The 14952-nt window shown below is 28.2% G+C and overlaps 1 protein-coding gene and 1 long non-coding RNA gene across 3 annotated transcripts; one reads left to right on the top strand and one right to left on the bottom strand.

The window, feature by feature from the left end:
• The first annotated feature begins 4116 nt into the window (after positions 1 to 4116).
• LOC113786183 (uncharacterized) lies at positions 4117 to 5718 on the top strand. The gene is made up of 2 exons (XR_003472332.2): positions 4117 to 4430; positions 5365 to 5718. It is a non-coding gene; the product is annotated as an uncharacterized lncRNA (long non-coding RNA).
• A 1716-nt stretch (positions 5719 to 7434) lies between these two features.
• LOC101498279 (uncharacterized) lies at positions 7435 to 12374 on the bottom strand. Of its 2 annotated transcripts, XM_004498811.4 has the most exons (12): positions 12184 to 12374; positions 12040 to 12101; positions 11283 to 11333; positions 11155 to 11181; positions 10753 to 10857; positions 9906 to 10013; positions 9635 to 9706; positions 9475 to 9525; positions 9307 to 9369; positions 9097 to 9221; positions 8775 to 8985; positions 7435 to 8229 (listed from the first exon to the last, which is right to left on the bottom strand). In XM_004498811.4, exons 1-12 carry the CDS (start codon positions 12290 to 12292, stop codon positions 7516 to 7518), a joined length of 1698 nt encoding a protein of 565 aa, XP_004498868.1. In that variant the 5' UTR covers positions 12293 to 12374; the 3' UTR covers positions 7435 to 7515. The 2 variants fall into 2 exon arrangements, with proteins under 2 accessions (XP_004498868.1, XP_027189851.1); XM_027334050.2 differs by lacking the exon at positions 9635 to 9706.
• Positions 12375 to 14952: the final 2578 nt, after the last annotated feature.

The raw sequence follows: 14952 nt of genomic DNA, 5'->3' as shown, positions 1-14952 counted from the left end.
GATTTTGCTTCGTTCGTCTCTTCATTTGACTAATCAAAAAAGATCTGCATTTGACTCTATTATTTAGTGTATATAAAATTTAGACATTTATCTTTGTCCACAAAGGGTTTAGGTTTTTGCGTTTACACTTGCACTCATTTATATATATAAAATTATAAATTTAAAAATCATATATTATAATTAATATATTAAAATAATTATTATTAGACAATAATAAAATTAAAATATATTTTTTTATAGAGAAAAGATTAAATTTTTTAATATTTTAAAAAATATTAAGTATAAACATCCATCAATCTCTGCCCCCAAATTTTATTTCGAGAAAAACTTGTATCCATATACAATCAAAGTGAATTTTCTCCGTCCAAATCCAAACGAATTCGGGTGGGTACTTGCAATTAAGGATTATATTGCAATGCCTAATTTTATTTACACATCAGCTGTGACTTGAGTCTAAATCTAAAATTATTCTATTAATTTTTTATACAAAAATTAATTAATTATATTTATAATTTGATTATGAAGGAATATTAATTTATATTCTATAAACTGAACGCTATATGAAAATATTTGTGATACATTTAATTTTAATTTATAAAGAAAAGAAGAAAGAAGTATGAGGCTATAACTGAAAGCACGCACATGAAGCGATTGGTTGGAAGTTGGAAGATACAACTATGATTTACTTTGCATATCAATAATGTTTTAAATTAATATAAAGCATAAAGCAACTATACTTTAAACCTTTTTATCGTCGTATTAGATTGGTATGTGTTGTGCACTAATTGGCTTACTAAGTTCATGAACTTAATTCTTCCATCTTTAATTAAAGGAGGAGAATTAAACTGCCATTATAGTTCCATGTGTTGAGCAACAATTCGATCTATCACAAGCAAGAACACATGAATATTCTTTCACCTTCAACAACATCAATAATGCTGCACTTTGTTTTTTTGACATGATAATTCAGAGCAAGAACCTCTCTATTCATTGACTTCCTGTCGTTTATGAGAATCAATAATATATATATATAACATTAGGTGTTTTAGTAGTGTTAATCGAAAATTATATTGTTAAGATTGTTATTCCCTCTTTCTCATACCATTGTGTAGGTTTATTTTTTGCATATTACTTAAAAAAATTATTGAGTAAACTTATGATAAATTAAGTTTTCTATTCATTAACATATGTTTATTAATATATTAGTTATTAGTAGAGTGGTTAGATAAATTAAGATATAATGAATAAAAGTATATTAGTAGAAAAAATAGTTAATATTTCATTGTAATCTAAAATAATATAAAATAAATATTACAAAATTGACACTTAATATATATGACGAAATCAACACAAATTAATGCCAAATTGTTTGCACGATTGTTTCTTTAAGTGGCAATTTTTTTACAAAGATAGATATATAGATGGAAATATAAGTTACTCCAACATTTCTATCTTTATTTTTTAAATCGTATTTATTTTACTTCGATAAAAGGTTCTTAAAAGTAAATAATTGTCATAAATAAAATATAAATCACTAGTTAATAAAAATATATTTATAGAAACAATGAAAATAATTTTAATATTTTTATTATATTTAAAAATATAGATAATTGTCTATTTTAAAAATTTATTTTATTTTTATTAACAAATAAATTTGATGAAATTTAAAAAAAATAAAAACATAAAATATTTTTCCAAAATAAACACTTCTCAATTACTCCATCAAATATCAAATCAATGCAAAACCCCTTCCAACCAAAAGTTAGGAGCTGGTTGCACAAATAGGGGTCTTTTTTTTCAATACCCTCTTTTTGAAAAAAAAAACACTAAAATACCCTCATTTAAAAAAAATATACTAAAATACCCTTTTTTTTTTTAAATTAAGTGGGAAGTCGCCATTTGGAACTCGGGCTTCCTTAAGGAAGTCGCTATTCCAAATGGCGACTTGTACGTAAAGAAGAAAAAAATGGGGCATTTTGGTATATGTTTTTCAAATGGGAGTATTTTAGTGTTTTTTTTTTTTCAAAAAAAGAGTATTGACAAAAAAAAACCTACAAATAGATATATCCAAAAGTTAGGAGTTGGTTGCACAAATAGATATATCCAAGATTTAATTATCACATTCCTTGTGTTGTGGACGAGGGATTATTACCTTAAATCTTGAGGCCACGAAAAATAGTCACTTAAAATTGCGGTATCGGCATATTGGCTGTGTATAAAAACTAAAAGACTTAATTGCAGTTTTAGTCTCCTATTTTAGCTAAATCGCGAAAGTAGTCCCTCCATTTTATTTCTCTCCAGTTTTGGTCATTCAAACATAATTTTGGTCAAAAATTTGATGAAATTTCATTTTTTTGCATTTATTTAAGTCACATCATGCCTCCAAGATCTCATGTGCAACAATTGTACCTAAAATCTATGATCATAAATGGTGTAGTATGACTTTAAAAAAAAATGAAATTTCATCAAATTTTGAACCAAAATTATGTTTGGAGGACCAAAATTGAGGAGAAACAAAATGGGAGGACTACTTTCGCGATTCAGCTAAAATAGAGAGACCTAAACTACAATTAAATTAAAATAAAAATAAAAACAAAACAAAACTGTATACTCCTGTTATGATTACTTTGTTAGAAGTGTGTATTATATGATTTTAATCATGTGTATAATTTTTTGGATGAATTAATCACATGTGTATTATGACTAATAGCATCATATCATATTAAAGTACACCATGCGAGTATAAAAAATAAGTGTTTACATTAAAGTCTTATGTAAGCAAATATATTAATAAGATAAGTGTAAAACAATTTTATAATATCGTCTAATTCTAATTATTTAGGTGATAATATCATATTGTAAAAATTTTAAATTAACAATAAAATTTATCTAACTATTAAATGTTATGGAAAATTATAATATAACGAGTGTAAAATTATCCTACATTGTCAGTGCATTATTTTTATTTTTTTTAATAATATATAATGTTATTATTTAAAAAATACTAGTAAATTAATTCTTTAACCCCATTAGAAGAAGACTATATAATAACTAGTGGTAGATTAATAAGTGTTTTTCTTTTTTACATCAAAACAAAAAGAGTATAACTAAAAGTTTGTTGGAAAGAAGAATGCAAATATAAATGATTTCAAATGTTTATGAGACTCTAAGATCTTTTATAATATACACTAAGACACAATTCATTCATCATAAATTTAATTTATAAAAAAAGAGTAAACTAATATTTTAGTGACACAGTTATACCAAAATAAATACTTTTTGAAGAGAGTTCCAAACATGATTGGGGGGTCAACATTTTAGAATTACAAGATGCTTTGGAATGAAACTTTTTCAGTATACACAGAACAGTAACTGGGAAATGGACAATGAGATTTGAACCGTGTGAACACCCTTGCCACTAGGGCTTATAAGATGCTTTGGTAACAACAATGAGTAAATAGATTGTGGTTGGTGCTGTTGCAGATTCAATGTAGCAATCATATATCAATAAAAATAAATTCTCTTAAAATTTTATCTCTCATTTAAATTATTTTATTTATAATTTTGTTATTTATTATCAAATTAAATAATTGATTTTCCTATACTATAAATAAATAAATAAATAAAGAGGATACCAATTTTGTGTGTAACTTTTCTCTTTTAATTGTATCTTTCCTTTAAACTGTTTTTTTTTAAATAATAATTTTGTCATTCTTTAATCAATCAAAGAATAAAAAAGAGAGAGAAAAATAAGAAATCTAAAAAACATATACAGACACGCCAGACTCAATGCCCATCATGATAAGATTTTATATATTTCATTTTTTTTTCCTTTAAATTTCCCTTACATTATAAGACTGTCTATAATATGATCATGATTCAAAAGTACATTTGACTATTCTTAATAAATTTTAATAAAGTATTATATTTACTCTCTATTTTTATTATTATAAAATTTATTTTACACTAAAAATAATAAAAATTCACCCTTAAATAAATTTTTGAGAGGTCTAGATACATCTTATATTACATAACTTTAAAATAATATTATAATTAAAATGAGCAATGGAAGATAAACCCCACATTTATTCCTTCCATACTTTCATGATGCAAGCAATTAGCTCCTCTTTTTGGCTCTATATATACTCTTCTATCCCTCTTCATCTCCTCAGACAAGAAACAAGTTTATCATTTGTTCCATACAAAAGGAACACTAATTCTTTGTGAAGAATTTAGAGAGAGATAATTAAGTTAAAGGCCTTTTTTTTTGTCATTATTATTATTATTATTATTTTCTCCCTGATCCTCCTCCATCTCCTATTAATCCAGAAGTACTAATTAATGAAGGGTTAGCATAGTTTGATGCAATTTGCAGGCTTAAGGAAGGTTACACATCAGATTCACTCAATCGATTCTTATGAAGGTTAAAGGTAAAAGGAGGTGACAGAAGAGAGTGAGCACACATGTATTTTCTTGTATGATGTTTCATGCTTGAAGCTATGCGTGCTCACTTTCTATCTGTCACCCCATCTTCATCTTTTTCTTTTCAATATCTTTTATATCGTGTTATGCATATATATAGATACTTAGCCTGATCTGATATTTCAGTACTTTGATCAGCTTCATGAAAATCAAATTTTTTATGTTGGTCCATCGATTGCGAGGTTTTAAGAAATGGTCTGCGATCGGTGCCACCACCATGTTTTTGATGTCTTTGTGATCTTATCGGAACCATAAATCCGGTCATTATCTTAATGTCACCACAAATTTTTGTTTTATTAACGATTGTGATGGAACTGTAACGCATCTGCAACCACAATTTAAAATTAATTATGATTTGCTTCTCTATTAGGCACTTGTGTACATGTGTGTCTAGATTCATAACGTATTTTCACAAGTATGAATTAGTAGCTACTTCTTAAGTTTAAAATGCAATAGTTTTTGTTTGGTATATCGATAGATGATGTTTATATTAAAAAATTATTATGCAAAAATATGCAATATCCTCATATTTGTGCAGCTAATTTTGAGTTCATATACAAACTATAATATTAGGGTTTGGAGTACTTTAAACAAACTGGTTTGTTTTTGTTTTTGTTTTTTTATTGAATTTTTTTTTCGCTTTTTCTTCTAATTTTTTAATACTCCTTAGGATTAATTAATTTGACTTTATAAAAGGTAAGTCGACGTAAGTAAGATAAAGTGCAGATTTATAATAATTCTAATATTTAATGATTTAACAATGTGTTTTTTTATTAATTAATCATGATTATAACTTTATAGTTTACTTATTATTATATATAAAATACATTCCTTAATCCTTGCTAATAAGGAGCGAAATATAAGTTACCAAATTCCTTTCAGGTTGTGAAATATGATCATATTGTGGAGTTTCCTTAATTGAAATCCTCCTGCAGAAGCTTCAATGGTGTGGGAAATTAGAACAGTAATAATATGTATTTTTTGTTTTTTAATTTGAGATCAGTTCATCTTGTTATGTATGTGTATTATAAATAAGATATATTTTGTTTCTGATAAACAAATATTAGTGGTTAGTAATTAGTTAAGAGATCGAGTTCTGAATTTCCTGCTTCAAACTCCTTCAATGTTGTGTATTCTTCTTCAAAAGAAAATTGAATTAGCCTCTTACAAAGATGTATAATTGTATATATATATGTATTATGAAGAATATGAGTGACCACATGGATTGTAATTAAAGATCTATATATACAAAATTATGCATAAAGCTCTTACAAATATATATGTGTGTTCTTGGAAACATAAATTTTTGTTTCTCCTATTTTTTTGGTGTAACAATACTAATATTAATGTAAAACTTTAAGCCATTGCACATAGTTTGATGGTAGTTTGAAATCATGGCTTCAGGAATATCATTTGTGAATCTGATTTTTTTTTTTAAAAAAATGTATCTTTATAGTTGTATTGTTGACCATATTAGATCTATGAAGGACTATATAAGCCTTTCCTTTTACCATACTTTGCATGAAGGAAATTATTATATATGCTAATTGACTTGCTAAGGAGGGTTTGTAGCTTTTCTTTGTTTTTAGTTTTGATAAAGAAAAAATATATATGTGTGTGAGCATGCAGATTGTATTAATTGATTGTATTGCTCGTTGAGGGTGAATTTGGGCAAAGATTTATAAGTGATGGAATCACAAAATCTCTAAGAATTATGTGATGGATGTAAACCTATTTTGAATTAAATCTAACTTATTAACACATGCATTCTTTTTCATCTAGCTATAATATATATTTTCAAAGGATTTCAAGCCTCAATATTAACTTGCTCATAGAAAAAGTACTCTCCATATTAACATAAATAAAATGTTTGAATTTGAATGTGCACACAAAATAAAAGTATACAAATAATTAGAACATTTCACTGATGACATGATCACCTTATGCAAACATGGAACTAAAGAATATACATGGAACATTTACATATATACTATAAAGGCCAGCTTCCTTTTAGACTTTTAATAACAAAAAAATTAATCGAATATAATGCTTCAATTTGAGTGCAAAGAAAGTGACTCTTATTAGAGTGGTCCTTGTTTAATTTTCACTTTTTTATCTGTGTTTTCAGGAAAAATTAAAGGGATAAATTTTATTGGTTTAACTCACTTGTTGAATTAAAATATCATCCCAACTAGTTCATAGAAAAAGTGGGGAGTAATTTTGAATAATTTGTTTTTTTAAATATGAAATATCTCGATACATAAGTGTAGAGATTAATCTCTCGAAGTAATTGAAATTCATCTAAGGGTTGATATTTTCAGCATATATTTTTTCATACGAACTGGTCAAAGATTAAATCTTCAATTAAATGGTTTAATGACTCAAAAATCTACCATTTATGACACACATGTGAATTTTGAATTAATTTACTAATCACTCTTTTGACTTATTCAACAACTACATTTCAATATTAATAAACTTCTAACTTAATTTGCCAACCTTTGAACAGTGTAAATTACTTAGACAAAAATGTTGCATGAACTCATATCAAACTACTAGCAGCAGAAGAAAGAAGTGAAATATATATTCATTTATGCCCAAAAATTGAATAAATTCATGTATTTATTCATTCTAGCTGGTACATACATTTGAATTCCGCACTAAGCTGGTTGCTTGCAAAGGCTATGTTAGTGTGTTACAATGTAGAACCAAAGTGGTTCAAATGTAAAATTGTTCTATGCATGTTGTCAATATTTTTGCAAAGATATTATTTTAAAATCTCATAACAATCAAAATTCTCTTGATTTTTTTCAATGAATATTTGTGGTGAACTTTTCTACACCACACACCATCCATTCCAATAAATAACTTGTAACACAATCAAAAGATGCTACAAAATAACTTCTACAAATGAGCTCAAATGGAATGTAAAATAGTTCTATGAATCAAACATGGAAAAAGCTTTCTACTTCTCATTTTGTAAGAAGAATCAAGAAAACAGCTTGAATTCAAGTTACAATATTCAACTGGATTTCACTCCTTGCAAAAGAGCAAGATTTTTAATGCTGTATTAGGAAGATCGTCCTGTAAATCATTGTTCACAAACCAATCGCCAATAACGCTTCGAGGCATTTCGGTTGAAATTCCAATAGGCCACTTGTCTACTAATCTAAACCCGAATTGCGCTGCAGCTGAAAGTAACGTTGGTTCGTCAACACGGCGAAAGATGTGGCAAAGAATAAGTGAAGGAACGTTATCATCTTTATTACTTTCACTTGAAGCAATAAGTTCTTTTGCAGTTGCAAACAAAGGCAATATAGCTTCGGGAACGTATGTAACATCGGTGCCGATGATGACATCAAACCCTATACTACTCAATTCCTTTATGCTTTCTATGTGATCTTTGTTTCCCCATTCAAGTTTTTTTGTAGTTAGTTTAGTCAGCAACAGTGATTCAATATTTGATGCGACGTTTTTGGCCAGAAGGTCGAGAGCAAAACTGTCTCCGTCGGTAGCAACTACTAGATCGGCATGTCTAGCAGCAATCATTGAGCAGATTCCACCACTGCCACACCCTAACTCCAAGACCCTTTTACCTGCAACAATATTGGGATTTTCTGCAAGGACGGAAGCCATTAACCGGGCCGATTCCCATAGCATTAAACCAGTTGATTTGCAGGTATGTTGGTACTCTTTTGAGAGTAAGTTGATCTTGAAATTCCAGCCTCGAAGATTGATCTCCATACTCTAAAGGGAATGAAAAGTGAAAACCATAACAAGAAAATTTATATCAAAAATATTAGAAACCAAAAATAGTGGCCATTAAGCTTTTGTTGGTAACATAAGTGCACCCTAATTAATCAAAATTGAGAGAAAAAAATGTAGGAGAATAAGCATTCTCAGTGCATGTTTGGTTATGCAAAACCACGGTGGATCACCGAGATTTTGGCAAATCCACTGCAAATCCAAACATGCACTCAATAACAAAATGAGGTCATAAAAAATTGTGACGGTGTGGAGGCCTTCACAACATAAATTCATCTTTTAAAAGAAGCAACCTCATACAGGATACTTTTTTGGTAAACTAACGTATCCCCGCGCAGAATTGCAGAGGCTAATCCTTTGAGATAACAAAGATTCATTTAAAGGGTTGACATCGCCCAACATATGTTTTTTCACACACCAGCCAATGATCGAACCCTTGACCAAATGGTTAAAGGACACCTCGTATGGGATATACTCAAATAAAGAGCTCGAGACTAGCAAAAATGGAGCAAAGGTGAAAGCCTTACCTCATACTCTTCGGAAGGCAAGACCCCAAACATGTCAGCCGCAACTCCCTCAGACATGTCAATTACAGAGTCAGTTAAACTACTATTATTATTTTGCTCAATTGCCTTGCGGCCAATATTATTATCACTATCAAGATGATTGGCATCAGCTTCTTTACTGGAAGAAGAGTAGGAACCATCTGAAACACGAAATACAGCTTGGACCCAACGCCTGAAACCACCAAACAAAGCATCTAATTAATATTTATCCTAAAGCAAAAGCTCAACTTCTAAAGCTAAAGTACCATAAGCAAAAACGAAAAAATGCAGTATAATGTATTACCGTTTCATTATCAACTCTCTTGAGCGGTTCTCAACTTCTTTGCAGCACACATCAAGTTTGTGAACATCAAAACCATTTTCTTTGAATAAATTTGTCAAGAACTCGTTTGAAAAATAGTAAGCACGCTGGATAGGAAGCAAAAAGAAGAATTATATTAGAAAAGAAATTCACATGTGAACTAAAATCACATGAACAGAACTGAAAACTTACAGTGCCATCACCTCTAACATAAAAGTTATCACTTATCTTTTGATCCTTGCCAGAGAATCTCTCCTGTAGAACATAAAAACATAAATAGTTAGCAGAAGAAATTATCTGGATATTAATGGATCATTTTTCAGTTTTCTATTAGAAGAGTCAAAAAGAAACAAAATCAACCTGAGCAAGGTCTCCAGTAGCATAGTCGCGGAGAAGCACATGTCCATTTGGCTGCAAATGGAGAAAGGGTATGAGTATCATCAAAGATGAACAAGTTATCCAGCAAGATTTGAGATTTTTTTATAACAAATTCACAATACTAAATATAACAATTTCTTACTTTGATAACTTTTCTAATATTCTGCAAAACTAGAGGCATCTTTTCTGGGGACACTGCAGATAACATAAATATCTGCTTACCATGTCAGGTACTAAAAATAAGAGTCATAAATAATTTTCAATACTAATAGCACAAAAATTATGTGTTATAAGTAATAACTAATAAGGCAACAAAATGATAATCTCCAACAAACTAAAGTAAATTTGATCACATAATCATTCTACATAAACTGTAAACACAAGTTATATCTGCCGTTTAGAATTTTGTATACCATAGTAACAATATCAACAGAAGATGGAGTAATCTCTTTGCATAGATCATCAGCTGTCAAATCAGAGACAAACGCGTGAACATGGGACTCCTTAAAGTCTTCATGCATCTGCAATAAGGAACACAAATTCGTTCAAATTAGATGTATATAAACAAGAATAGCAATGCTTTTCTTTAGTTTATAACAGAAAAGAAGCTATACAAATTTATTAATTTTAAGGTTTAACCAACAAAAAGTGCATCCTTTTATCGAAAAGAGAAATAAGAACTCATAAGTCCTAAAGTTAGTTGAACTGTGGCAGCAAACCACCAGGAAGTATATATATTAAAATTTAAAGGGACTAAAGTGGCAAAAATCCACAAACACCATAAGGGATAAACGGTTAACAAAAGGTAGCTTCCAAATTTACCCCCACAGTGTAGCATCATGTAAAAGTGTATAGAAAAATACTAGCAACACACTATGTTCAGCATCACTTTTTTCAATGCACTCTAGAAGTGAGACTCGCAGGATTTAATGGGACTCGCGTGAATCTCAACTAATAAAAAGAGTAACTTGAAAAGAGTGAATTGTTAGTATTGCAAAGACGGTAGAAAAGACCACTAGTTAGGAAAGGCTTCCCTAGGTTTGTCAATTTGACACAACATGGTTAAGACCAATGCTATGGACACTTGTATGGATTTACATTATCTGCAAAATGAACCTTACCAAAAACTATTACACGAACAGATCAAGATTGAATCGAAAAGTATTAAAAAAAGTCGAGTCGCTATGCAAGCACATATACAATTACAAGCAGATGATGATTTGACATAGAGTTTAAGTTTACATAAAGCATATTTCCAACCTTAACCAATTCAACAGCTCGTGGTGAGAAATCGCATGCATAAACGAAAGCATCTGGGTATGACGCTATCACAGGAAAGATGGTATTTCCAGCTCCACAACCAGCCTGTTCAGTAAACAACACTTATTAAGAAAGAATAAATGGTAAAACAAAACCTTAACCAATAAATAAATCTAAAAAATAATGAATAGTGGAGAAAGAAACAATGTGAGAAGGTTCTATCTTCATTATCATAGTATCCTCCACACATAACTTAAGACAAGAATAATGGTCTCTTTACATTAATCTAACTGAAACGCCTCGGCATGCATATATGCCAATTACTGAAATCTTGATATGATAAACTTATAAGTTATTATAGATCACAGATATGAAAAGGCATAATGTGAACAAATATACTACCTCCAAAATCACTTTCCTCCCTCCTCCCTGAAATTGAAATAACTTAAAACATTATCATATGAAAAAAAAAAAAGCATTTAAAAAACACAAACCAAATAAAAAATTAAGATAGTATTCCTTCCACTCACTGAAAAGTAATCTCCCCATTCCTTATCCAAGTAATGCCTGTCTTTGAAAAACTGAAGAAAAGTATCATCACTATAGTCAAATTACAAGTAGCAAATAAATCACATCAAAATGAAACATAAAACTTAAAAAAACGGTTAGTTATAGGAAAAGATACCACAAACAAGAGAAAACAAAACTCAAAGTTAAGTTGAAGTGAATAGTAAACACAATCAGCAACAAAAATTGCATTAGGGCCCTCTTCGGATAAACAATTTCATTAAGCATTTATAACATAAACAATTATGATATAAGACTTAGTATATACTATATATATAGAATATAAGATAAAATAAAGTCAAACTGATTTCATATATGCTAATCTAATTTCATAAGCTATCCTAGAATGCTTATGGAAATAAGCTAAAAGCAGCTTACAAACATGTTATAAGTTTTATTTAAGATCAACCAATGTTAGTATATTAGAATTATGCTGAGGGTGGCAATTGAACCCTGAACCTCCCTCATCACTTCATTACCTAACTCTGTCATATAAGACACCAAGTCAACTTTATATCCCCATGAACATGCTATAAGTTATTTCGATAAGCTCTCTCGAACACTCTCACAAGTGTTTATGTAAGTAGATACGCTCAAAACATACCCTAAATGGAACATCCTAGTTGGATTTGTGGGGGGTTTGTAATAAGTGATAAGTGATAATGTAAGACAATGATGAGCAAAAAAACGCACAAATTTATAAGAATTGAGAAAACTAACTTTGTCCTTGTGGCGTTTGTAGAAAACATCCCAATACTTCTTAGCTTCTCGTTCATACTTTTCTGCAAGAAAAGAGCAAAAGAGATTTAAAGTTGAATTGATTGAGGAATTGAGAAGCATGAAAGTGGGGAAAGGAAGAGGTACCTCTCCAAAAGGGGGAAACCCCAGAATTTGGATTGGAGTAAATTTGCAACCTTTGGGTTTGAAGTGGCAATTTTGGGTCCCCAGATGCCATTGAGGTGAAATCAAGCATCTGCAGAAGAAAGACGATGTTTTTTGTTTTCACTTTTCAGTTATTGTGTTTTCAAGTGCGCGACACTGCACTTTCAGGGTTTATCCCTAGTACCCAAGATCTATTACTATCTTTTTATTTTATTTTATTTATTATTATTATTATTATTATTATTATTATTTGGTTTCATTGCAGTTTTAGTCCCAAACAGAATTTTGGTCCAAAACTCGATGAAATTTTATTTTTTAAAGTCGCATTATACTATTTATGATCATATATTTCAGGTAAAACATCATTTTTTAAAGTCGTACTATACTATTTATGATCATGTATTTCAGGTAAAATTGTTGCAAATAAGATCTTGAAGCATTGTGTGACTTAAATAAATACAAAAAAAATAAATTTTCATAGTTTTGGACCAAAATTATGTTTGAGGGACTAAAACTAGAAAAAAAATAAAATAGAAGACTACTTTTGCGATTTAACTAAAATAGGGAATCAAAACTGCAAGTAACCTAATAATTTATATAAAGAAAATAATAATGATGAAGATTGAACCTTAAGTTATTTATTATTTTGATAATTTGTTTTATTCCCTGATGTTATAAGTTTTTATGATTCAAGTGTAATATTTTAAGCACATGTCCGTATGATCATGTCAGATTTTTTTTCTCTTGACAATATACATGAAATTTATAAATAATCAAAAAATAAAAGAAAAATTAAGATATTCAAGAGTAATTCCTTCCCGTGTATAGATTCTCGAAGAATCAAATTTACAAACGTGAAAGCTTTAAATATCACATTTGAGTCTTTGTCAAGAAAAAAAAAACATCACATTCGAGTCAAATATTCTATCAAAGCAAAAACAATTGAGTCAAATATGGACATAATAATTCAACATTAAATCATAAAGAAAGAAAAATGTGGTCTGAAAGAGAGATCAAGAAAAGAAGAAAACAAAGACTGTACTTAGAAGAATAACACCACGTACCTTTTACTTTGAATAATTCTCCACATCTAGAAACTTTGGTCGTAAAGTGCATTGGATTAGTTAAGTACAAAACAACAAACACAATATATTTCTCGTGGTACACAACAGCATAATAGTGTTTAAAAGTTCTTAGAGACACTAATGACAATCCCCGATACTTATTAGAAATAAATTAACCGTGTCTTATTTTTAGAGTTGAAAATGATTTGATTAAAGTCTATTTGATAATACAATGAAAAATAAATGTGTTATTTAAAATTCAATTTGTTAAATCGATATTAATTTAATTGTATTTTAATTATAAAGACGAAGAAATTTGTTAAACTATACTTAAAGAGTATCGTCAATCATTATTAAAATATTAAATAAATTTTAAATATCGATTGACAATAAACTACCCTTTAAGATGGTCAATCTTAAAATTTCTCTCAAATAAATATAATTGTTATGTACATTAATTTTTGTCAAAAAAATAAAAAAGAATACACAGTATAAAATGAATTGAAATGTCTCTATTTATGAAATGATTTATAATCTCTATGTATGATTTTTTTTAATTATTAAAGATTTAATTCATATACTATAAATATATAAATAAATTTTTTGCTTTTTTAAAAAACTTATATAAAATATGTAAATGTGTTATTTTCCATGAAATATATACGTGTATCTTTCTATGGAAAATACGTTTTTTTTTCTTCTCATTTTCACACAATGGTCATAGTAATAACTAATAAGTGTAGGACATGAGATTTATTTTTTAAAATACTATATAAGTATTTGATTTTATTGAGGAGTATTTATGTGTAATCTTTTTATTTGTAGATCTCTACTATACATATTGTGAAGAATATCATGAGTGCTAGCAAACACTTTCTCTAACATATTTTTCTTATTGATTAAAATATATATATATTCTATTAAATTATATAGATTCTATATAAATCTTGGAGAGATCTATGTAAATTTTAACATCATAGAGAATGCATTAAAAAATTTGTGTTAAAAAGTGTGTTCCTAGTATTTCTACTGTGGTTTTTTTTTTTACGTGAAAATTTGTGGAGAGATCTTTATTATTAATAATAATATTAATAACACACTCTTTAACATACTATTTTTTATTAGCTAAAATTTAGTGAGATATATGTAAAATTTAACCAAAGTATATTAGAGAATGTATTGCAACACTCCTTTAATAATAATAATATTCTTTATATTGATGAGACAATTGATGTGGTCCCTTAATATAATCAGATACCACTTTAGTTTTTTCTTTTTCTCTTTTAGTTTGGTCTTTTATTTAATTTTATTATAAAAATTTAAAAATATAAAGAATAAAAATGTTAGTTATTTTGATGATTTGAGTTATAAATTTAATGAAATTTGTATTATATTGAAAATGATAATTAATTTTATGAGTTTTGTTCAAAAATTTTGATGAATTTTTCTAAAAAAAATGATAATATTATTTAATATTTTAAAACATAAAAGATCAAATTATTTATTTAAAATTAAATAAAAAATAAAATTAAAAAATATTTAAAATTAAATTAAAGACCGCAAAAATAATTATTTCTATATTAATTTTAACAACAAATTGTCGGATCAAAGTCAAACTACTCCTCTTTATGTTTGAATGACAATAATTGTAATTTTATTAAAAATCTAAACTACTCTCAAAATCACA

Source organism: Cicer arietinum, chromosome 4 (genome assembly GCF_000331145.2).
Source record: "Cicer arietinum cultivar CDC Frontier isolate Library 1 chromosome 4, Cicar.CDCFrontier_v2.0, whole genome shotgun sequence".
NCBI classification, from domain to species: domain Eukaryota; kingdom Viridiplantae; phylum Streptophyta; class Magnoliopsida; order Fabales; family Fabaceae; genus Cicer; species Cicer arietinum.
This window is presented reverse-complemented; position numbering and strand designations above follow the sequence as displayed.

What these genes read in the sequence shown, in the direction of transcription:
- LOC101498279 (XM_004498811.4), bottom strand. Translation starts at nt 12,292, where the DNA reads ATGCTTGATTTCACCTCAATGGCATCTGGGGACCCAAAATTGCCACTT. An exon ending in ATGTTAGAGGTGATGGCACT is followed by an intron (nt 9,222 to 9,306) that starts GTAAGTTTTCAG and finishes CTTCCTATCCAG; the next exon opens with CGTGCTTACTATTTTTCAAA. An exon ending in TGCCTTCCGAAGAGTATGAG is followed by an intron (nt 8,230 to 8,774) that starts GTAAGGCTTTCA and finishes CATTCCCTTTAG; the next exon opens with AGTATGGAGATCAATCTTCG.